We start from the raw sequence: 23,427 nt of genomic DNA on the forward strand, positions 1-23,427 counted from the left end.
ACACTTTGGGTGTGTTAGTGAAAAGTTTCTAGAGTCAGTTAATCACAGGGGCTCTGACTTAATGAATGGATTAATCCCTAGATTTATTATAAGATGGCATTCTGGGAGGTGGTGGAAGGTGGGAAGTTGGGACTAGTTGGAGGAAGTAGGTCTCTGGGGGTGTGTTCTTGAGGGCTAGATCTTGCCCTGGTTCCTTGTAGTATACTGTTCTCTCTGCTTCTTGCCCATCCTAGTGTGAACTCCTTTGCTCTGCCATGCCTTCTCTCCAAGATGGATTGACACTAGACTGTGGGAAATGTAATAAATTCTCCCTTGAATTTCTCAAATATTTGACTAATACAGATCTTTTTTGTTTCCCCTTCAGTACTCCTTTGAGGCTTTCTCCTTGTCCTTCTACCTCATTTTTTTGGAGACAGGGTCTCATGTAGCCCTAGCTGGCCTTGAACTAACTGAACATAGTTGAGGCTTTGAACTCCTGAACCTGTCTACCTTCTAGGTGCTGAGATTACAGGCATTCGCCACACATCCAGTATTCTGTGTGGTACTTGCTTTGACCTGACTTCAGCTGGACTAAGAGCCACTTGACTGATCATCCTGTCTTCTTTTTCCCTCCATTTCTCCTTTTGATAAGAGAGACATTGTGGCATTTTGCATGAAGATGTAATGGGTGAGGACAGATACCCGGGCATGGATTTTACTGTTCCATATACCAGTTGGGGCCTTCATCCGTAAAGAGATATTCTAGGATTTGATGATTATTTCCGAGTCTTGCTGTGAGGATTAAATGAGCTAATAAACACAAAGGCTTGGGGCTCAAGAAACGCTTGTCACCATCCACCTTTCTCAGTGAGGCTGGCCCTGTGCTCCCTGTGAAAGAGTGACTTTGGCATTAAAAGATTGAACAACTGAGTCCATAGTGCCTACTGAGTTATGACGCAGTAACTCATACTGTACTAGGGAAGAGATTGGATTATTCATGTATTGGTAAAGGTCACATTGCACAGCCTGTGGTCATTTGTGCAAGGGGTTCACTTCCAGACAAAAGCTTATCTTATGCCTCGGCAGAACATGCCTGATTGGAAGAAAGATTTACACGTGAGGGTTTTCTTTGAGGTAGGGTCACATTTAGCCCAGGTAGACGCCCCATTTTGCTTTGAAACTTAAATTACTGTTCCTCTTTAAGCCTCAGTTTCTTCCTCTGTATGAATATGGTAAGAAGAAAAGCATATTAGATGTTGTCTGTTACTGTTAGAGCATGCAGTTGAGTCTGTCAGACTCACTAGGGAGGACTTTCATCACTAAGTCCAAGTTCTCCTCATTCATTATTACTGCTCAGGGCTTAGGATTTTTTGGCAGCATTCCAAACAGGTGAGGTAGCTGTTTGATCGAGATGTGGTGTGGACAAAGTGTTGGTGTAGTTAATTTAGTGTCATTTGAGACAAGGACTTTCATACACTTAGTGATAAGATTGTTCTCAGCAGCTGCAGCAGCAGCAGCAGCATCTTACTGTGTTCTGACCTTTCCTTTCCTGGCTCCAGTGCTGAGGAAGTGTGATGAACAGTGGCAGTTTCAGTAGGAAGTTGAGCAGGTTAGGAATCTGTTGGCTTTTCAGCTGTGCTCTTCTGAGGTTGAAATCACCAAATTCTTCATAAAATGTGGGACTCCTGGGTGATTTTGTTGCTTCTGGGTTTTCCCAAGATTGAAACAAGATTGATTTTCAGTTAGCAGCTTGGTACTGACTTTAAAATGTATTTAAAATTATTTCAAGGGAGAAGTCAATGCTTTAGAGTTAAAGGTAGTACTAAACACAGCCTCTTATACTGGTTGAGAGCATTCTGTGAACACCATGTTAGCTGTGACCTGTGTTTCTGAATGGAGATAGTGGGTCTTCCTCTAGGGGTCTTTCTTTTCAGTTTCTTTTTTCCTCCTCTTCTCCTTGTAGTAAAAAGTTTTTTCTCTTTTGGGAGGCCCGCTATCCAGCTCCCAAATAAATCACACATGGATTCTTATTTATGAATGCCTGCTTATTCTTTACTTAATTATGAATGCCTGGCCTTAGCTTGGCTTATTTCTAGCCAGCTTTTCTTAAATTAACCCATCTACCTTTTGCCTCTGGGCTTTTCCTGTTCTCTTACTTCTGTAAATCTCTGTAGATTGCTGTGTGTGGCTGTCTCCTGAAGTCTTCCTCTCCTTGTTCTCTTGCTCTTCTTCCTTGTTTCTCTTTCTATTTAACCTTTCTGCCTGCCAGCCCCGCCTATCCTTTCTCCTGCCTCCCTATTGGCCTTACAGCTCTTTATTAGGACCATCAGGTGTTTTAGATAGGCAAAGAATCACAGCTTCACAGAGTTAAACAAATTCAGTGTAAACAAAAGTCAAACACCTTAAAATAATATTCTGCCACATCCTCTCCTTTGTTTCTTTGTTTTAATTGCTGGGGCTTGAACCCAAGGTCTCATGTTAATTGAGGCCTACCACTGAGCTATACCCCAGCCTTTTCTTTTCAACCAAAGCACCCCACCTCCATTCTGGATGCAGATGCTCAGACTGACCTCCAGGACATGGCTTGACCCTTGCACAGGCTGTCTTGGTACTGGTGTCACAAGGCAGGCAGGACAGCTCTTCATTCCTTCCCTTTGGACCCTTCTCTGAAAGTGGGGCATCTGTCCTTATCAGCTACAGTCCATTCATGCTCCTGATTCAGCCCTGTGCTTTTTCTTGAATGATATTTATTCGAGATGGTAAATACTATGTACTCAGTTTACTCCTTACTTTTCCTGTCTCTTGTTGCCCATGGGATGAAAGCCCAAATCCCAGCCTGTTGTTTCTCACCTCTCATGGTGTCAGCTGCCACTGTTTGTACTGTCTCTACATTGTCTCTCTGCTTATAGACCTCATTTGTCATTTCTTAGAAGGATGTTTGCTAGTTTCTTTTTTACCTCCTCTGTTGGTCTCCCTGCAGTTCGGTGCCTTTCATGCTCCCAAAACCCTGGAGCAGGGCTTTAGGTGAGCATCCTTCACAGTGTACCATAAAGCCTCAGCCTCCTGAGTGACCAGGATCACAGGCTTCCACCACTAGCCTAACCTTTTCCTTCCTTCCCTCCCTGTTGTCCTTCACTCCTTCCCTCCTTTCTTTCTTCTAGCCTTCTATCCTTATCTGGCTCTTACTCTGTATCCTAGGCTGACCTAGATTTTAATGTGTAGCTCACACTGTTTCAAGCGTAGAAGTCCCTCTGACTCTCTCGAGTCTTGGGACTCGAGGTGTGTTTGAGATTAGGCAGTTTGTTAGGAATACCTTTTAGATGGCTTGGCAGATTTCACTATGAGGCTTAACCTCTTGTTATGTTAACAAGGGTTTGTGCTAAGTCACTCATTAAAGTTTACAAAGTATGCTTGAATATTCAATAAATTCAGAACACAAAATAGAGGGACCTGAGGATATATTTATTGAAAAACTGACATTGAGCCAGGCCTTGATCTCCCAGTAGAAGTGATTGCAACGTTTGGCAACATCTTGTGGTTTTAAGTAACTTAGACAGTGGATATTCCAGGTGTCTGCACTGAGTCCTAACCTAGTGTGCTACATAGAGTAGTTGGATCTGTACTGACTACACACTGTCCTGTGTCCCTATGTTTGTCTTTTATAGGTAGATATTTTATCTTTATTGACTACATACTGTTCTGTGTCCCTGTGTTTGTCTTTTATAGGTAGATATTGTATCTGTACTGACTACACACTGTTCTGTCCTGTGTTCCTATGCTTGTCTCTTATAGATAGGTATAGGTTTTTTGTTTTGTTTTGTTTTTGTTTTTGTTTTTGTTTTTTCCTAAAAAGGCCCACTCTCTCTTGCTTTCAACCCTTGATTTTCTTTGGAGACAGAGGGGCTTATTCTCTGACATATCTCCTATTTCTTCCTGACTGTCCAAGTTATGTTTCTTTGCCTAGGTGCCATTTTAACTTGTTCCTCCATATGAAGGATGACTACCTATGCCTTTCTGCTTGGGGCGACTAATAGATATAAATATTTAATTTTTGTTTTGCTTTTTCAAGACAGGGGTTCTCTGTGTAGCTTTGGAGACTGTCCTGGAACTCTGGCCTTGAACCCACCTGCTTCTGCCTCCTGAGTGCTAATAGATTATAAACCTTAAAATCTAGTTTAATGTATTGACTATCACTAAAACTTACTAGAATTTTTCTGTCCACCTTTATTTAAAGATATATTTATTTATTTTAGTTTTATTGTTTTGTGAGACAGGGTTTTCTGTAGTCCAGGTTGGCCTGGAACTCACTCTGTTAGCCAGTGAAGACCCTTCAACTCCTGCTTCCTGCCTCAGCCTTCCAAATGCTGGGTTTACAGTTAGGGCCACCACACCATAAAGTCAGAGGACAACTTGGTGGGGTTAGTTCTCTTCTACTACATGATCAGGTCATCAGGATTAGAGCAAGTGCTTTTACAGTGAACCATTCAGACCCATTATTATTGCTGTTTCTCCTTAGCCCTGGCTGTCCTGGAACTTGCTCTGTAGATCAGGTTGGCCTTGGGTATCTGCCTGCCTCTGCTTCCCAAAGTGCTGGGATTAAAGACATGTACCACCACCGGACTCTTATTTTTATTTTTTAAGAGTCTCATTTAGCCCAAGCTGGTCTCATGTTTGCTATAAAGCTAAGAACGACCTTAACCCTCTCGATCCCCCTGCCCCAACCTCCTGAGTGCTGTTTTTACTGGCATGTTCTACCAAGTTCTGTTTGCATAGGTACACATGTACATGTACATGTACATGAATGTGTTTGTGGAGGCCATAAGTTGATATTGGGTGTCTTCTTTTGTTGCCTTCCATGTTATTTTTTGAGACAGTCTCTCACTGAGCCTGGGGCTTACCTGTTTGGTTAGACTACCTAGCAGATAAGCACCAGGGATCGTCATCTCTGCTTTCCCAGTATTAGAATTGTAGGTGCATGCTGCTGTGCCAGCTGTTACATGAGTGTTGGCAACTAAGTTTAGGTCCCAGTGCCTTTTTTTTTTTTTTCAGAAAGTACTTTACTGAAGGAGTCATCCCTCCACATCCTGTTTTTTGTTTGTTTGCTTGCTTTTGTTTTTCATGCTGGGGATTTATGCATGTTAGGCAACAGCTCCTGCCCCCTAACCATGTATTTAAAAGTAGCTTGCTAAAGGGCAGTGAGATAGTTCATTGGATAACTGTACTTGCTACGAAGTCTAAAAGGTGACCTGAGTTTGATCCCTGGGACTTACATGGTAGAAGGAGAAATCCAACTCTGATGATCCCCACACACACACACACTGTGGCACATGCCTATGCTTACATGTCTATATAGGCACAATAAGTAAATAAATGTAATGACAATAGGTTATTAAATCAACATAAACTTATTGAGCATAGGTAATATTTTAATGTGTATTCTCAAAGCATGCCTATATTGTTATTTTGAGCCCTTAAACAAAGAAAATCATGACCTTTTGCTCTTGTATTTATTTGTTTATTTGTTTATTTTTAGGAAATTCACTCAAATGAAAAGGAAGTAACAGAGAAGGAAGTCACTCTTCGCTTGTTGCCAGGTAACGCTTGTGTTGGCATCATATCTCACATACAGCTCAGGGCCAAAGGTAGATTACATCATCCCTAGCATTGCTATTATAAGCTCTTTTGTTTTCATCCTCTGGCACATAACAGTGATGATGTATCATAACAAAGATGTCAAGGTCTTCAGTAACTACACCTGGCTCAGGGAGTTACAACATTGGGAAAGAATTTTCCTTGTTTGCCTTTCCTCCAACCTGATGGGAATGAATGGGAAATTCTCACTTCTTTCATAGCCAGTGAACCCTTTTTGTGGGTGTCCTACTTGACTGTGTCCTGGAAGAATCCTATAGTCTGTATGTTCTTCCTGCTGCCTGGGCCTCATAGGGCTGGTGATGGGGGCCTCACCTGTCTGTCTGCTGGTGTATTTCAGCATAGGTACCAGAGATACTGGGGCCACTGGGGCTCTGCTCTGAAGTCATTCATTGTGAGGAGCCTGGATTGGTTGACTGTTTGTGAGACAGAGGAGAGTGGCTACCTCTCATGTTAAGTTTTAATCACTCTGACTTCATCTCCCTCTTATGTGGAAAATGTTGCCAACTATATAAAAATAATTTATTTTTATAAATGTTTTGTTTATTTTGAAACTAGATTTCACACAGCTCAGGGTGGCCTGGGATTTGTGACCCTTCTCCTCTGTCTCCTGAATACTGGGCTCACAGATGTACATGCTGCATCCAGTTTCAAAAGGTTTTTGTTTTTCTTGTAATGTGTAGTTTCCAAGGATGCCTGACTTTTTATTGCCACCCCCAACCCCGCCACAACCAGGGTTTCTCTGTGTAGCCCTGGCTGTCCTGGAGCTCACTGTGTAGACCAGGCTGGCCTTGAGGATCTGTCTGCCTCTGCCTCCTAAGTGCTGGGATTAAAGGCTGAGCCACCACCACCCGGGTGTTATTTTTTAAAGCTATATTAAATGAATTTTTATCCAACAAGTAAATTCAAAGATGAAGAAAGCCGGAGGCCCTGTGGGGAAGATAGTTATCTGTTAGATGACAAGAAAATTCTGTTGTTGTTGTTGAGAAGTTGGCTCTCTTATTTCCTTCATGTCCTTCTCTTCCTGTCTTCACCCAGACACCAGCAGGTGTTCTCTGCTTCTAGGGAGCAGAGGATGCTCACCGAGCTCCAGCCCTGGTGATTGTTGGGTGTGGAGTCTACTTTCAGGACCTATAGCTTCTAATGTGGGCCGGGTGCCAACAGATGGAGCAGGGGAGGTGGCACAGCAAGAGGAAATGCTTTGAACTAAGGAAGAGAGACTATGCTCCCTCCCATGACCTCCTTCTCCCTCTCATCCTCCAACATGAGCCAACACCTCTGTCATCTGAGGAAGCTGCACAGAAGCCCTGGCTTACACAGAAAAGGTGGATGACTCTGAATCCAGGCCCAGCTGGTCAACCTGCATGCTTTTGCTCCACTTCTAGTGTCATTGTAATGACAAATACAAAGTATTTGTCAAAGTAATGAAAACACCAAGGTCTACACTAGAGAAGGTAGCTGAAAGCCAGACAAAGGGGGCACAACTCTAATCCCAGCACTTGGGAGACTGAGGCAGGAGGATTACTATGAGTTAAGGTGGCCAATCCAGGCTACATAGTAAACTCAAAGCCAGTCTGTGTAATATAGTGAGACCCTGTCTTCAAAGGAGAGAGAAGAGGCTTGACTTAGTGAGAAGTCAGAGAAATCCCAACATGTAATGTCTCTGAGCCATATGGTTCTCCCTACTTGGTCCCACTTTCTCTCCTCAGTTTACAGTTCCTGCCCCTCTGGAGTGAGCTGCTGTCAAGTGCTGCACTGCACTGTGTGTTTGCCATATGTAAACAGTGAGAAAACTCAGTGCTCGCAGTTGTGTGCATCCCTGCAGCCTCTGAGGAGAGTTCGCTTTGGTTTCCATCAGGTGAACAACTGCTTTGTGAAGCCAGCACAGTCCTGAAGTATGTGCAGGAAGATTCCTGTCAGCGGGGCGTCTATGGGAGACTCGTCTGCACAGACTTCAAGATCGCCTTCTTGGGGGATGACAACTCAGCCTTGGACAACGGAGGTGTACGTATGAACTGTTGTTCTGAGTGGTAGGGAAAGTGCAACTTCTCCCTTCTCCCAACACAAGCGAAGGACATCTCTCCCATTAGTGGTCTACTCTTGCCCTTCAGGGGCTCCTTCTACCAGGAGGACCTCCTAGAAATCACTACCTGTGCTTCATACTCACTCGCTTGCTTTTTGCTTCTAAGCTGACATCATCAGCTTTTCCCCATTTCTTCTGAATTCAGCACAGCACGAGTCACGTGTTAGAGCAACCTCACCCATGTACAGTTCCTCTTGTTTTCCTCTACTAAGCTCTTTCAAAGATTTGGGGACTGAGGTCTGGAGTGCAACCTTTGAGCTTGGCTTGTTTCTGTTTGATCTGAACCTAGTTGCAGCATCGTTGTGAGACTTATTTCTACTTAGGAGGGAGTGGTAGAGGAGGGACAGCACTGCACCCCAGTGGAAACCCCACAGTCCCCTGCCTGACCCTCCATGTGGCAGCTGCCCTAGACCCCTTTGCTTGGTATAAGCAGCACTGTTGGTACTTCCTGGCCTGGCCTTCTACACCACTGTTTATTGCAGGGCTTGGCTCCTAGTCCTAAGCAAAGACAGCTATCACCAAACACTTGACTCTCCCATTGCTTCCCTGAGCTGCCCAGGTAGCTTTGTCTCTGCCTGTGTGCACTGTGTGCAGAAGTGCTAACCGTCACTTCTCACTTGATTTCAGCAGCACAGTGGGTTTCCTAGGTACAGCCTGGATTGAAACAGCTGGTGCTCAGCGGATTTTTTCTCATGTACTGCAGTAACAGTGATTTGCTTTGCCATAAATGTTTGAGTTCATTGAAAGGAGTCACACTTACTTCCTTTTGATTTGTTTTTCCTTTTTAGGAAACTCAGTTTAAGAATAAGATTGTAGGAGAAAATGATGTTCCACTTCACTGTGTGGATCAGATTTATGGAGGTGAGTGTCACTTTCCCTTGTGGCTTTGCCTGCCTCAGAATATGCACCAATAATGATGATGCTCTTATAATCTGTTAAACTGCTGTGTAAAGCAGCTTGGGGAATGGTAAGTGCAGCATGGAGTGACTCACCCAGGGTTACTTGGTTAGAAGTGAACCAAGATGGGCTTGGAACCTCTTCTCTCTATCTCATTCTCTTTTCTTTGTTTGTGTGTGAGTGGCTGTGTTTGTATGAGTATGCATGTGGAGGTCAGAGGGCAGCATGCAGGCGCTTCCACCCAGTGGATCCTGGGGATCAAACTCAGGTCACCAGGCTTAGTGGCAAGCCCCTTTAGTCACTGAGCCATCTTATTGACTCACCTTTGTTTTGTTTTTGTTTTTTTTTGGAGATAGTTTTTTTGTTTGTTTGTTTCAATATAGCCCACTAGCCTCAAACTTAGGATCTTCTTGCCTCTGTCTCTTGTTCCTGCATGCTGAGTTTTTAGGTGCAAGCCATCACACTTAGCCTGAAGCTTGTTTTTCCTAATACTCCACATAAAACTATTCTGTTAGATGTTTGTAAACAGTTTCTGTTCTGCCTGGTCCTGCAGCTGTTTAGCCCCAAATAAACACACTGATGCTTATATTAATTTTGAACTGTTTCACCAATGGCCCAGGCTTCTTATTGGCTTAGCTCTCTCTTAATTATTAACCCATTTCTATTAAACTATGTATTGCCATGAGGCTGTGGCTTACCTGTAATCAGGCATGTTACTCTTTTGTCGGCTACATGGTCTCTCCGCCCACTTCTCTCTGCCTTCTCCCCAGAATTCTCCTTTTCTTGTAGCCCCGCCTATACTTTCTGCCTGGCTACTGGTCAATCAGTGTTTTATTTATCAACCAATAAGAGAAACATAAATACAGAAGAACATCCCCATCAGATGTTGATCAGTTACAGTTCATTGTACACAGGTAATGGGGATATACTTGACACACATTAAATGCTTGTATGATAGTGTCCTTAGAAAACATAGTACCATGTTCAGTGAGTATACACAATGAAAATATAAGGAAAAACTTGAGCTGTGTGATAGTATACACCTACAATCCCAGGAAACAGAGGTAAGTGGATCTCTGAAGTTAGGCTGGTCTATAGAGTGAGTTCCAGGACAGAAACCTTGTCTCAAAAAAAAAAAAAAAAAAGCTTGGTTTTATAATATTAGGCTGTCTATTCTGCCAACTTAATAAGACTATCCTTCCAAGTGTTGCTCTGTTTTCTGTTCTCCATTTTGGAGTTCAGGACATTTTCAGAAATTGTTTAGCCACCTGTGGTATTCTCAATGCCAGTAGGTGCTGAGTGAGTCCAGGCTGTGGAGCAAGGATGGACATGTCAAGAGGGATTCTAGTAATAAATGTAAGAGTTGGCTAGCATAAAAGTATGTCCCCAACACTCTCCCTTTCATTCTTTATGATCTCAACTTTGCAGTTTTGCAGCTTTTCCCTTTTAAGTATTTATTTTTAAATTTTATGTGTTTGAGTGTTTGCGTGCGTGTGCGTGTGCGTGTGTGTGTACCACATGCATGCCTGGTCCCTGTGGGGGCCAAAGAGGGTATTGGATCTCCTGGGACTGGGATTATGGAAGGTTGTGAACCTCCCTCCTGTGTGTGCTGGAAACCAATCCTCTCTTCTGCAAGAGCATCAAGTGCTCTTAACCACTGAGCCATCTCCTCGATCCAAGGTTTATTGTGTGTGTGTACACTCGTGCATGTGTGAGTAGAAGTCAGAAGAGGGTATCCAGTCTCCTGGAGCTAGAGTTATAGGCAGTTGTGAACCACCTACATGGATGCTGGGAACTGAACTCTGGTCCTCTGGAAGAGCAAGAAGTGCTCATAGCTACTGAGCTGTCTCTCGGGCCCATCAGAGCTTCGCTTTCTTTAGGCTGTTGGAATCTGGTCTGTCCATTTGAGTCTTACTCCAGAGGAGTAAAAAATCTTGCTGGAAACCGGACGTGGTGATACACGCCTTTAATCCCAGCACTTTGGAGGCAGAGGCTGGTGGATCTCAGTTCCTGGCCAGTCTGATCTACAAACTTAGATCCAGATTAGCCAGAACTACATCGAGAAACGAGAAACCCTGTCTTGAAAAAAACCAAAACAGCCAGGCGTTGGTGGCACATGCCTTTAATCCCAGCACTCGAGAGGCAGAGGCAGATGGATCTCTGTGAGTTCGAGGCCAGCCTGGTCTCCAGAGCGAGTGCCAGGATAGGCTCCAAAGATACACAGAGAAACCCTGTCTCGAAAAAAAAAAACAAAAAACAAAAAAAATCAAAAAAACAAACAAAAGCAAACAAATCAAAAAAACAACATAAAAACAAAAAAAACTAGCAGCAAAAAAACAAAAACAAACAAAAAAAAGAATACTTCTGGGAGGGATTTCTGACCTTAGAAGCTAACAGTCTACCTGCTCCTTTAGCATTAATTTGTTCCCTTATAACATTCATTTCTACTCATGATTTCATCATTGATCTGTAGTGTTTGATGAGAAAAAAAAACCTCTGTTTGGACAACTGAAGAAATATCCCGAGAAGCTTGTTATCCACTGCAAAGATCTGCGGGTGCTGCACTTTTGTCTGAGGTACACAAAGGAAGAGGAAGTCAAAAGGGTAACTAGTTGCATGTATTTTTAGGTTTATTTCCCATCAGGTTTTCCCCCCCACTGACTGTAGGTTTTGGTTGTATTGCCTGAAGGTGGAAGGGAGCTTTTTACTTTCTGAAACTAAAATCAGCTGTAATCTCACTCTTGGATTAGTGTGTATGAGAGAGAGAGTTGGGGTAAGCATGAGCGTTCTAACTTGGCGTGTGTCATCTTGAGTCCTTCAATTCATAGTGCTGGTTACCTAGAACTACTAAAGGGTGGGAGGTGTTGAGTGAGGTCAGGGTCTGCTTGAGAATGGGGAGGAAAGGGCAGCTAAGGCTGGTCCTTCCCCCACAGTTATCTAACATAGGAGTGCCAGCTGCCAACTCCAGAGAATCTGGGTGTTTACCTCTTCGAAACAGCAGTTGTTCATCAGCAAAGTCAGGTCGCTAAGTGCACCTGTAAAGATTAAGCGTCATTTCCTGGTGGACACATCAAGTTGCCATCAGGAAATGGCTGTACTAGTTTGCTGAGATTCATTATAATTTCCAAGGTTTTTCTTGCTGAGACAATGAAGGTCTTAAACTGCTCCCTTCACGGTGCTCACATTTGGGAAAGCCCAACAAGAAGCCAGTTTGCTTACACTGTCCTACCTGTAATTATGACAAGACACGCTATGGATAATGCCCTAATTTTTTCTTGAGATACTATAGTAGTTCAGTTAAAGTAGTATTAAATGTGATTGTAGTATCTGTTCTAAGCAGGCAAAGAAAACTGTAGATAGAGAAAATTTCCCGAGAAACAAAGCATTTCCTTTTAAACACTTATTTTAGTCGCTTAACCAAACGTACTTCTGATTAGCTCAATAGTCAGAAAGCACAGTGACAGATATCTTTTCTTCTCTTTCCTATTGAGACAAGGTCTTGTGCAGCCCAGACTGCCTCGAATGTTCTCTGTAGCTGGGAATGACCTTGGGGCTTTGCTCCTCCTCCCTCTACCTCCTGAGTGTTGGGACTACTAGGACTTTGTGCATGCTAGGCAAGCATACTGCTGACTGGGCTATATGCCTAGCCCCTTCCTTCATTGTCTAGAGCCCCCACAAGTGAGTCTTCTTATTGTCTGTTATCAGTTGTGAGTCTTTGACATGTTGGATATTTGGACCTGACCTAATTGGGCAGATGAGATATAGACTGTGTTTTAAATTTTCCCTAGAAATTCACAGGTCTTTGAAAGCGTGATAAAACAGTATTCTGTTGCCCTGGCACTATTCTAAGAGCTAACTCAGATCCAAGTTCAGTGATGGTTGTGCTGTCCCCAGAGCCCATTAGTTTGTTAGAAAACAGAGTTGGCTACTTTTCTTAGCGTTGATTTATCAGAAGCATAACAGTATTCATTGGTTTTTCTCTAGATTGTCAGTGGCATAATCCATCATACCCAAGCTCCTAAACTGCTGAAAAGACTCTTTCTGTTTTCCTACGCAGCTGCTGTGCACAGCACAGGTAAGTCTCTTCAGATCCTTCCTATTCATTTTTTGGTTTTGTCTCTCTATAGCCCAAGCTGACCACAAACTCAGGAATTTCTTTCTAATCTCACCTGTGAAATGGAGGGGAAACCCCATTTAGTGAGTTTGTGTCACTATGACCAATATTTGTCAGAAAAAGGAAGAAAGATTTATTTTGGGTCACTGTTTAAGAGGATTCACTCCATGGTTGCTTGGCCCATGTGTCTGTGGATGGGTAGGTTGTTCACCTTGTGGTAAAGGGCAGGAAATAGAAAAGGAAGGAATTGGAAACCAGATATAACTTTCAAAGACACACCCCAGTGACCTGCTTCCTTCAGGAATGCCCAATCTCTCAAAGTGTCGGCATCCTCCCTTTCTTAGTTAGATTACTATTGCTATGATGAAACACCATGACCAAAAAGCAAGCTAGGGAGGAAAGAGGTTATTTGGCTTACACTTCCGTATCATATTTATCATTGGAGGAAGTCAGGACAGGAACTCAAGCAGGGCAGGATCCTGGAGGCAGGAGCTGATGCAGAGGCCATGGAGGGGCCCCTCATGCCTTGTTCAGCCTGTTTTCTTATAGAATCCAGGGCCACCAGCCCAGAGATGGCACTGCCTACAAAGGGGTGGACCCTCCCTATCACTAATTAAGAACATGCCTTTCAACCTGATCTTATGGAGGCATTTTATCAACTAAGACTCCCTCCTTTCAGACGAATGTTGCTTGTGTCAAGTTGACATAAAATTAGCCAGGACATTCCCCAAATGGCAACATGCATTTGGGTGCAAGCATCCAATACATGACTCATTTAGGAGTTTTTTCTTTTCCTGTGATCTTTCTTAACTCACCTTTTAGGTCTGTTTGCTTTTATGGTGCAATGAATTGTTTCCATGGTTACTTATAAAAAGTAAAATCAGGGGCTAGAGAGATGGCTCATTGGGCAGAAATGTTTGCTGTATGGGCATGAGGACTTGAGTTTGAATCCCTGGCATCTATGTACAAGACAGATGCAGTGGTGCATGTCTGGAACCCAGTGCTGGTGGTAGAAACAGGTAGAGTGTGGGAGATTTCTGGCTAGCTAGTCTAGCCAAAAGAGCAAGGTTCAGTGAGGGACTCTGCCCCTAAAATAAGTCAGAGAGCAGTAGAGGAAGACATGGTGTTAACCTCTGGAGTCCACATGAGTATGTATAAGCAAGTGCACACACACACAGATGAGCTTTAATTTCTATGAATTAAAAAAATCTAAAATCAGTGTTGTACTGGAAATGTGAAACTCTTTAAAAAAAAAACATTGAGACAAAATTTAAAATAACCCTATTTGTCTCTGGGTTCTTTTTTTCTACATAAATATATTTGGGTTTATTTAAGATTCTAGAGGATGCCATGGATTTAAAGCTTGAAATAAAGAGAGAATAATATATAGTAGATGTTTAGACACAGGACATTTGTTCATAAGAAAATCATTCCATTAATTTGGCTTGAGAAAACATGCCAGGCCTACCAGTCCACACGTAGTGAAATCCTGTGTGTATCTGGAGGAAGGGTGAGATGAATAGTATTTAAAATTCTGAGTGTTTGTCAGTTTGTTGAGAAAAAGGCTGAGATGCTCATTTTTCAGTCCCAGGATCCACATGGGCAGAGGAGAAAATCTGAGTCTTCTGGGCTTGCTTGTGGCTCTACAATCGTGTGCACACACATACAAAACACATGTATGTGTAAATGTAATTTACAACAGGCAGAACAGTGTCCATCATAGATGTGCTTTCAGTGTTTGTCATCTTCTTTCACTTCTCTCCCCTCGTGTGTTTGCTCTGCCCGTTACTCTTCACATTAGTGGCTGCTTAGTGATCCTGGCTCCCATGTCAGAGATGTCTGACTGGCTTTTTTAGGGCACAGACATAGAAAGCTTTTGGAGCTTGCCACTCATTTAGTAAACATCTATTGAGTGCTTGCTGTGGGACTGACTCTGTGGAAGGTGGAGTGAACAGGACTCTGTCTCTGAACTCAGGGATGTAAGATTAAAAGGAAGTGGCCAAGAGTTGATGTGTTCTGTGAAGGAAGTTCCCCTTAGTAGGCAGAGACAACTGTTTGAAGACGTGAGCCACATCCCAGCTAGAAGTATGGCTGGTAATAGCATGTGGTAGGCTTGGAGATGTGCAGATTTCAGAGAGACTGCTACACTCTGGGATTTATGGATGATTTATTTAGATGAAAGGATAAAAGATTTTGATGTCATTCTTAAAGTGCTGTGTAGTTTTTGTTTTTTGTTTCTTTTTTGTTTTTTTTGTTTTGTTTTGTTTTTTAAATTCTCTGGGGGCCTACCACCCAGCTCCCAAATAAATACATGGAGACTTACTCGTACTTACGAATGTCCAGCCTTAGCATTGCTTGTTTCTAGTCAGCTTTTCCAACTTAAATTATGCTATTTCTCTCTAATTATGTTTGCTTCTGGACTTAACCTTTATTCTATTTATCTTTCTTTCCTGCTGGCCAGGTGGCTGGCCCCTGGTGTCCGAGGATCCTCTCCTCCTTTTCTTGCTCCTATCCCTCTCTTGAGCCTAGATTTCTCCTAATATTTATTCTCTCTGCATGCCACCCTGCCTATCCTTTCTTCTACCTAGCTATTGGCCATTCAATTCTTTACTAAATCAATCAGATGTTTTAGGCAGACAAAGTAACACAGCTTTACACAGTCAAACAAATGCAACATAAAAGAATGTAACATGTTTTTGCATCATTAAACAAATATTCCACAGCATAAATGAATGTAACACACCTAAGATGATATTCTACAACAGCACTGTCCACATTTTGTGCCTTTTTCTTTCTTTTCTGTTTTGCTTTGGTTTTGTTTGTTTGTTTATTTGTTTGTTGAGACAGGGTCTCCAGTTCCAGGTGGTCTGGAACTCACTAAGCAAGCTAGGCCAGGTGGCCAGCAAGCCCCACAGGTATACCTTCCAGCCTTCCCAGTGCCCAATGCTAGGTTTACAAGGACATGTCATCACACCTGGCTTTTATTTATTTATTTGCTTACTTACTTACTTACTTATGAGACAGGGTTTCTCTGTGGCTTTGGAGGCTGTCCTGGAACTCACCCTAGTCTGGCCTCGAACTCACAGAGATCTGCCTGCCTCTGCCTCCAGAGTTCTGGGATTAAAGGTATGCACCACCAACGCCTGGCTGGCTTTTTTATTTTTTAATATATGCTGTGGGGATCACAGGTCCTTTTGCTTGTAGGGAAGGCATTTTACTGATTGGACGATCCTCCCCCCCTTCCTTTTTTTTTCTCTCTGATTTTCTTCAATTACCCACTGGCCACTGGAGTGTATTGTCTAGTCTCTGAGTGTTTGTAGTTTCTGTTGCTGTTGATTTCTAGTTTTATTCACTATGATTTGATGAGGTACAATATGGTATAGTTTCCTCATCCTATTTTAGTTTGAATGACAGATCTAAAGATGAGATGGGGGTATTGAAGTAATGCTGTGTTATCAGGACCTACCAGACCTTTATGCCCATTAGTGATTTTGTGTGTGTGTGTGTGTGTGTGTGTGTGTGTGTGTGTGTGTGTGTGTGTGCTAGCGCGTGCGTGCGCGAGCGCGCGCCCCAGACAGGGTTTCTCTGTGTAGCTTTGGAGCCTATCCTAGAACTAGCTCTTGTAGACCAGGCTAATGTCAAATTCATAGAGATCCACCTGCCTCTGCCTCCAGAGTGCTGGGATTAAAGGTGTGCGCCACCACCACCTGGTTCCATTAGTGATTGTTTTATGAAATTGAGAGCCCTAACATATGGCACATGTATGTTTACTATATTTGTGTCGTCTTCAATGAATTGTTCCCTTTATTATATGTAGTGCCCTTTTTTTGACTTATTATTATTATTATATTATTATTATTATTATTATTATTATTATGCATACAGTTTTCTGCCTCCATTATGTCTGCAGGCCAGAAGAGGTCACCAGGTATCATTACCATATAGTTCCTGGGAATTGAACTCAGGACCTCTGGAAGAGCAGCCAGTGCTCTTAACCTCTGAGCCATCTCTCCAGCCCGTAGTGCCCTTCTTTATCTGTTCTTATTTGGTTTCAAGTATACTTTTTCAGATAAAAGAATGGTTACCCCAGCTTGTTTTGGACTCACTCTGTAGGCCAGGCTGGTGTTGAACACAGAGACCCACTTGCCTCTACCTCCTCCTGTGCTGGGATTAAAGGTATGCACTACCACTGCCTGGTGGCAATTAGTTTTTGAGTATGGGTTTGGTTAATGTGAGTACTTTTTTCGGATCCTTGTGTCTCTACCTCCTTGGTTCTGAAAATATAAGCATCTGCCTAGACCAAACTTATGTCTTCACACTTGAAAGGCAAACACATTATTGGTTGAGCTTTCTCCCTCAGCCTAGTTTTTTTTTTTTTGTTTGTTTGTTTTCTTTTTGTTTTTTTGTTTAAGATTTATTTATTTATTTTGTATGCAGTGTTCTGTCTGCATGTACACCTGCAGGCCAGAAGAGGGCACCAGATCTCATTATAGATGGTTGTGAGCCACCATGTGATTGCTGGGAATTGAACTCAGGACCTTTGGAAGTGCTCTTAACCTTTGAGCCATCTCTCCAGTCCCAGCCTAGTATTTTTATGCTGGCTAGATGGAAACAGTATCTGTTTGTCTATGTTGTTATTTGAGGCAGGTTCCCAATATGTATCTCAGGCTGCCCTCAAACTCAAGATTGTACTTTAGCCTTCTAAATGTTGACATTATAGGCATGAGTACTGTTCCTGTCTTGTACATATTTTTAGATTTATTGATTTTTATGTGTGTGATTGCTTGCTTGCATGAATCACATGTGGGCTTGTTACCTGTTGTGTCCAGAAGAGAACATTGGATCTCCTGAGACTGAGAAGCAGTTAGGAGCTGCCATGTGGTTGCTAGAAATTGAACCCTGGCAGTCTGGAGGAATAGCCAGTGCTCTTAACCACAGAACACTTTCTATCTCACTTATACTTTTTTCCTCCCCTGTGGGGCCCTGAACTCACTCTGTAGCCCAGGCTAGCCTCAAACTCAGAGATCTACCTGTCTGTCTTCCAAGTGGTGGGATTAAAGGCATGAACCACCACTGCCTAATCATAGAATATTTTTAATGTGCCTGTGTTTTGACTGTGACATGAGGTCAGGTGTGGAATTTTCCACTTGGCAGACAAGAAGTTTCAGATTTTCTTTTGTATTTTTAGATTAGAAATATTCAACTTCTGTAAACATTGGTTATTGTCATTATTCTAACTACTTTTACTATAATTTTGTTTTATTTAACAGAAGCAGGTGGGGTGGTTTTATCAGACATTTGTTTTTTTCTGGGAAGTTTGTGTTTTTTGATGTGCATGTCACTTCCAGCAAACAGTGATGGCCTGGAGAAAGGCCACAGCCATTTCTGCTAAGCTCTGGGCAGTGCTTCTAGACATTTTGTTCTAACAGTGCTGATTTAGTATCCAAAGTTCCTGCCACTGTGATTCAGGCCTTGGCCATTGGCCACTTCCTCCACTGTGACTCTCATCTGTTTATGGTCTTCAGTAACCGAGTGCCATCCTAGACAGGCCTCTCGAAGGCAGTGCATCACAAACTGAAGAAGGATTTACATTCCAGAATCAGACATGCTATTCGAATCAGTGTGCCATGTTACACACATGTGGTAGAGCTAAAAATACTTCGTTTCTTAGCTTTTGTGCCAAGCCCATCGTTCAGTGCTTCACATAATTTTTGTTTTATATAAATTATCTCAGGGCAGATGACTGAAAATAGAGCTAAAAATTACTTTTGCAAGGAATGGAACCAGAATAACCTCTTGGGGCTGGAGGGATGGCTTAGCAGCTAAGAATACGTGCTGCTCTTCCTGAGTACCAATTTCAGTTCTTAGCACTGTATTGGATGGCTCACAACTGCCTGTAACTCCAGCTATAGGGCACCCAGCACCATTTACTGGAGTCCACAGTTTACCACACATTCTCGGCGTACAGAAAATGCACATAAAATAATAAGAATAAAACTCCTGGGCTGGAGAGATGGCTTAGCCGTTAAAGGCTAGGCTCACAACCAAAATAATAAGAATAAAACTCCTTTCCTACACTGTAAAGAGAGCATGTACCAATGTGAGGACTCAGTAGGTAAATATGCTTGCCTCCAGACCTGACAACCAAGCTTAGTCCCCAGAACCCATGTGGTGAGAGAAGAGCTGACTCCTGCTTGTTGTTCTCACACCAACATATGTACACTATAACAGGCATGCCATGGTCCCTGCTCCTGCACAAAGTAAATAAATGTAATGAAAATGTCAGTAAAGTTTCCATTACAATTTTTGGATGACAGAAAAATGGAGAAAAGTGGAACAGTTAAGCTGTGGATTTATTCTTAGATAAAAATAGATTCAGTATAATAAATTAGGTTCAGAACTTGTGTATCTACATGAACAAAATACCAGTGTCATGCAAGGATTTCATTGCATGCTAATTTTATTTTCTTAGCCACTGATCCCAGGAATCATACTATAATGTTTGACACACCTAAAGACTGGTCTTGGGAGCTGGAGCGGACCAAGGGTAGTGTGAAGTACAAAACAGTACGTGTAAATGAAGGCTACAGAATCTGTGACAGGTAAGCTCTCCATGTTGGCTCTCGCCATTAGTCATGTGTATATGTGTGTGGGTATGTGCATATGTGTCTGTGGGTGCCCTTGGAGGCCAGAAGAGGGCCACAGAGCATATATTAGGGTTCTCTGAAGAAGCAAATCTGATAGCATTGAGATGTTCACACACACACACACACACACACACACACACACACACACACAAATGATTTATTAGATTGGCTTACAGGATGTGGTTTGGAATCAGTAATTGTTCAGTCAACAAGTCTGGCTGTCTCAGCAGTCCCAGTCTAGCACTAAAGGACTGGAGGATTCCTGGAGAGCTACTGATCTTTGGTCAGTGTTAAACTCTTGAAAAAGTTGGTTCTGATACCAGCAAAGGAATACCACAACAATAGATAGATCATCTTATTGGCAAAAGGGGGGAGGACTCTTCCTATTTGTCCTTGTGTCCAGGCTTCTACTAGAAGGTGCTGCCCACATTGAGTGTGGTTTCTTACTTCAAATGTGATGAATAAAATTCCTCACAGAAGTACCCAGAAGCTTGTGTTTTAGTTGGTGTCAGATATAGTCAAGTTGACAACCAAGATGAGCTGTCACAGATCCCAAAGAGTCTGTGAGCTATTGGTGCTGTGAACTGAACTCTGATCCTTTGGAAGAATAGTACACACATAGTGGTACACGCCTTTAATACCCAGCACTTGGGAGGCAGAGGCAGGTGGATCTCTGTGAGTTTGTGGAGTGCCTGGTCCATAGAGCAAGTTCCCAGACAGCTAGGTAAAGAGACTCTGTCTCAAAAACAAAACAGACTAACCAATTGAGCCATCTCTCTAGCCCCTCCGCTCCCCAGGCTGTGTTTGAATGTATTGACATTGTTCTGTAGTTATTGTCACAGTAAGTTTTAGAAGGTTTTTAATCATCTAGTAAAGAAACTCCAAATTAACAGTTATCCTACATGTCTCCTCAGTTCTCCCAGTTCTTGCCTGTTCTGAACATTTTATAAGTTAAACATAGGAGGATAGGTAGTCTTTTATGACTGCTTCATAGAAGCAGTGGCTATTTATTTATTTATTTGTTTGTTTGTTTGTTTTTTTGTTTTTTTTTGTTTTTTTTTTTTTGAGATAGAGTCTTTCTCTGGATCCTAAGTGGGCCTAGAACTCACTAGTTAGCACAAATTAGCATCAAACCCAGGCTCTTCCACTTCAGTCTCATGAGTATCCAGTACAGACATGCACCAACACCTCTGGCTTTTCCTTTTTATTGCCAAATGATATTCCATGGTATGGACATACTATATTTTATTTATCCATTCATTTGTCATAAATATTTATGTATAAGTTTTATGAGGATGTGACTTTTATTTCTCTTTGGTATATAATCTATTACAATGCCAAAACATGCGATTAACTCTGTGTTTAGCTGTTTAAGAATTACCAAACTAACTGTCTCAGATATTGTACCCTTTGGCACTCCCATCAACTGTGTGTAAAGAGTCTGTCTTTCAACCCTAGCTTTTACTTTTATTGTTTGTGATGATTGAGACAGCTTTGGCCTTGTGCCCTCCTAGCAGGATGTGTGCCACTGAACTGCTCCTTCTTCCTTCCTTCCTTCCTTCCTTCCTTCCTTCCTTCCTTCCTTCCTTCCTTCCTTCCTTCCTTCCTTCCTTCCTTGTTTTTCAAGGCAGGGTTTCTCTGTAGGTTTGGAGGCTGTCCTGGAACTTTCTTTGAAGACCAGGCTGGCCTCAGATTCACAGAGATCCACCTACCTCTGCCTCTGCCTCTGCCTCTCTGCCTCTCTCTGCCTCTCTCTGCCTCTCTGCCTCTCTGCCTCACCGCCTCTCTGCCTCTCTGCCTCTCTGCCTCTCTGCCTCTGCCTCTGCCTCCCGAGTGCTGGGATTAAAGACATGCGCCACCAACGCCTACCTATTCCTCCCCTCTTACTGGCAGCTTTTAAAAGAAATCCTTAAAGCATCTATTAGAATACTCAAAAGTAGGGTTGGCAAGATGGCTTGGTTGGCAAAGTGCTTCCTACACAAGGATGAGGACCTCAGTTTGATCCCCAGAACCTGTGTAAAGAAGTTTATGTGCCTATAATCCCAGTGCTGGGAGGTCAAAACAGGATGATCCCTGAGGCTTGCTGGCCAGCCATTCTAGCCAGTTGGTGAGCTCCAGGTTCAGGGTTAGACCCTATCAGAAAAAAAAATGGCTTAGGTAAAACTGTTTGCTGCATGATCCAAAGCTTGTTTCTCAGAACCTCTGGTAGAAGTAGAGAACTGACTTCTGCAAATCCTGACCACTCATGCACTCACCATGGCATGTGTCCACTTGCACTCACACACCAGACACACAATAATACATAGAAAAAAAATTCAAGGTAGAGAGCTATTGAGAAAGACACTGAATTAATAGGGCACTGGCCGGTCGTGCATGAAGCCCTGGGTTCAATAACCAGCATCAGAAACAAAACTGGAGAAACACAGATAAGGCAAAAGGTCAGAAGATCTGGAGTTGGTCGTGGCGTGGCCAGGAAGGAATAAGAAGCCTTTGGTCAGAGCTGAGAGAAGTGAAGGCAGAGAAGCCTGGTAGGCAGGAGCAACCCAGGGCCCAGGGACTGGGGAGGAGCAAGCAGAGTAAGGGGAGTAGAGGGCAAGGAGAAGGAACAGTTGGATGCTTCCAGAAAAAAATTTATCTTTTTTGAATCTGAGAACAATGAGGGGGAGTTTGCGCAGAGGCAGGGAGTGATCTGGCCTACATTTTTAAAGGATGACTCTGTGGATCTGTTTTTAGAAACTCGAGTCTTATCATTTGGGAACATAGCTTCCTAGCACTCTGCTGACAGCCGCATAAAATACTGTGGGTTTATAGCGCTTTTTATATCTGCATGTCTCAGATGACCCCTCCCCAGTCAGTCTGGGTGAGAATGAGAAACTGCATTGTCAGAACTGGCTGCTCAGGTGCCACAGGCCTATTGCTTCTCTTTTTTCAGTTCACTCCTTTTTTCAGTTCAGTTACTTCATTCCACTTCCTTGAGATACAAGAAGGTATGTAGCCCGTGGGGTGTGTGCTTCACAGAGGGGCCCCATGAGCTAATGCTGATGCAGCATGATGTAGCTTTGCCTGGGTTACCCTCCCCAGACTACCGCTGTACCTGAGTGGGTCACCCAGCTTCCCATGACTGCAGCTGTCTTGAGAGAGAGGTTCTTCTCTCTGAACTCATCCCACTGTCTAAAGTGACAGTTATTGAGGAGAGAGGACTAATACTCATTGTCTCAACAGACTGCTGGTGGGACAGGGGAGAACACGCTCCTGGGGTGGTGCTCAGGAACAGAGGCTAAAATTAGCCAGAGAGCTAACATTGTAGAATATTGGGGAAGACTTGCAAGGCCGCTTTATAATATGGAGATTCCTCAGAGAGCTCCAGAGAACTGAGATGGTGTTGCAATGGTGAGCTATGGTGAAGTTACTGTCCAGTCAGCGCTTCCCACAGTTAGACATCTCAGTCACTCAGGAGCTTGTCTGAACTGGGGTGCTGACTGAGCAGGTGGGGCATGCCTGAGTCTGCATCCCACCTGAGCTCAGGGGATGCTGCTGGACACAGATAGCAGGGGATGCTGCTGGACACCCCGATAGCATGGCATTCCAGAACAGCAACTTTAATCCCCACTGCATTCCTCTATGATTTATGATTCTGCTCTGTAATCATAGGGTCATAGCTAATCCTGCTTGCTCTATACCCCCACCTACTTGTCTCCCCTTTGGATTGCTTAGAAATGAATTTCAAAGCTCATTTCACTTTATGTTTTGTATATATTGCACAAAGAACAAAGGACTGGGATTGTTTTTAATAAACACAGCAATGAAACCATTATCATACTTTCAAATTCACACTACTTTTATGTTTGTTTTGTTTTTTGAGACTGGCTCTCCCTATAAAGCACTTGCCCTGGAACTTGCTATAAGGACCAGACTGACCTCAAACTCAAGAGGTCTGCCTATCTATGCCTCCCAAATTCTGGGGTTAAAGGGATGTGTCATGCCCAGCCTCACATTATTTCTTTGATATCTAATTAGTATTTAAAATTTCCCCATGATTTGGTTTGGCCTTGGGGTGG

The 23,427-nt window shown here is 43.0% G+C and overlaps 1 protein-coding gene across 3 annotated transcripts in view; it reads left to right on the forward strand.

Moving 5' to 3' along the window:
• Mtmr12 (myotubularin related protein 12) overlaps positions 1–23,427 on the forward strand; it is a 63,892-nt gene that overhangs the window by 18,115 nt on the left and 22,350 nt on the right. For 2 of the 3 annotated variants that reach the window (XM_027401254.2, XM_027401255.2), the window contains exons 2-7: positions 5,513–5,573; positions 7,487–7,632; positions 8,500–8,572; positions 11,082–11,212; positions 12,593–12,683; positions 19,195–19,324. In XM_027401254.2, coding sequence (XP_027257055.1) covers positions 5,513–5,573; positions 7,487–7,632; positions 8,500–8,572; positions 11,082–11,212; positions 12,593–12,683; positions 19,195–19,324 — 632 coding nt within the window. Of the gene's footprint in view, positions 1–5,512; positions 5,574–6,720; positions 6,954–7,486; positions 7,633–8,499; positions 8,573–11,081; positions 11,213–12,592; positions 12,684–19,194; positions 19,325–23,427 lie in introns of those variants that run through there. The other variant, XM_035440613.1, reaches the window with a different exon arrangement.

Source organism: Cricetulus griseus, chromosome 2 (assembly GCF_003668045.3).
Source record: "Cricetulus griseus strain 17A/GY chromosome 2, alternate assembly CriGri-PICRH-1.0, whole genome shotgun sequence".
NCBI classification, from domain to species: domain Eukaryota; kingdom Metazoa; phylum Chordata; class Mammalia; order Rodentia; family Cricetidae; genus Cricetulus; species Cricetulus griseus.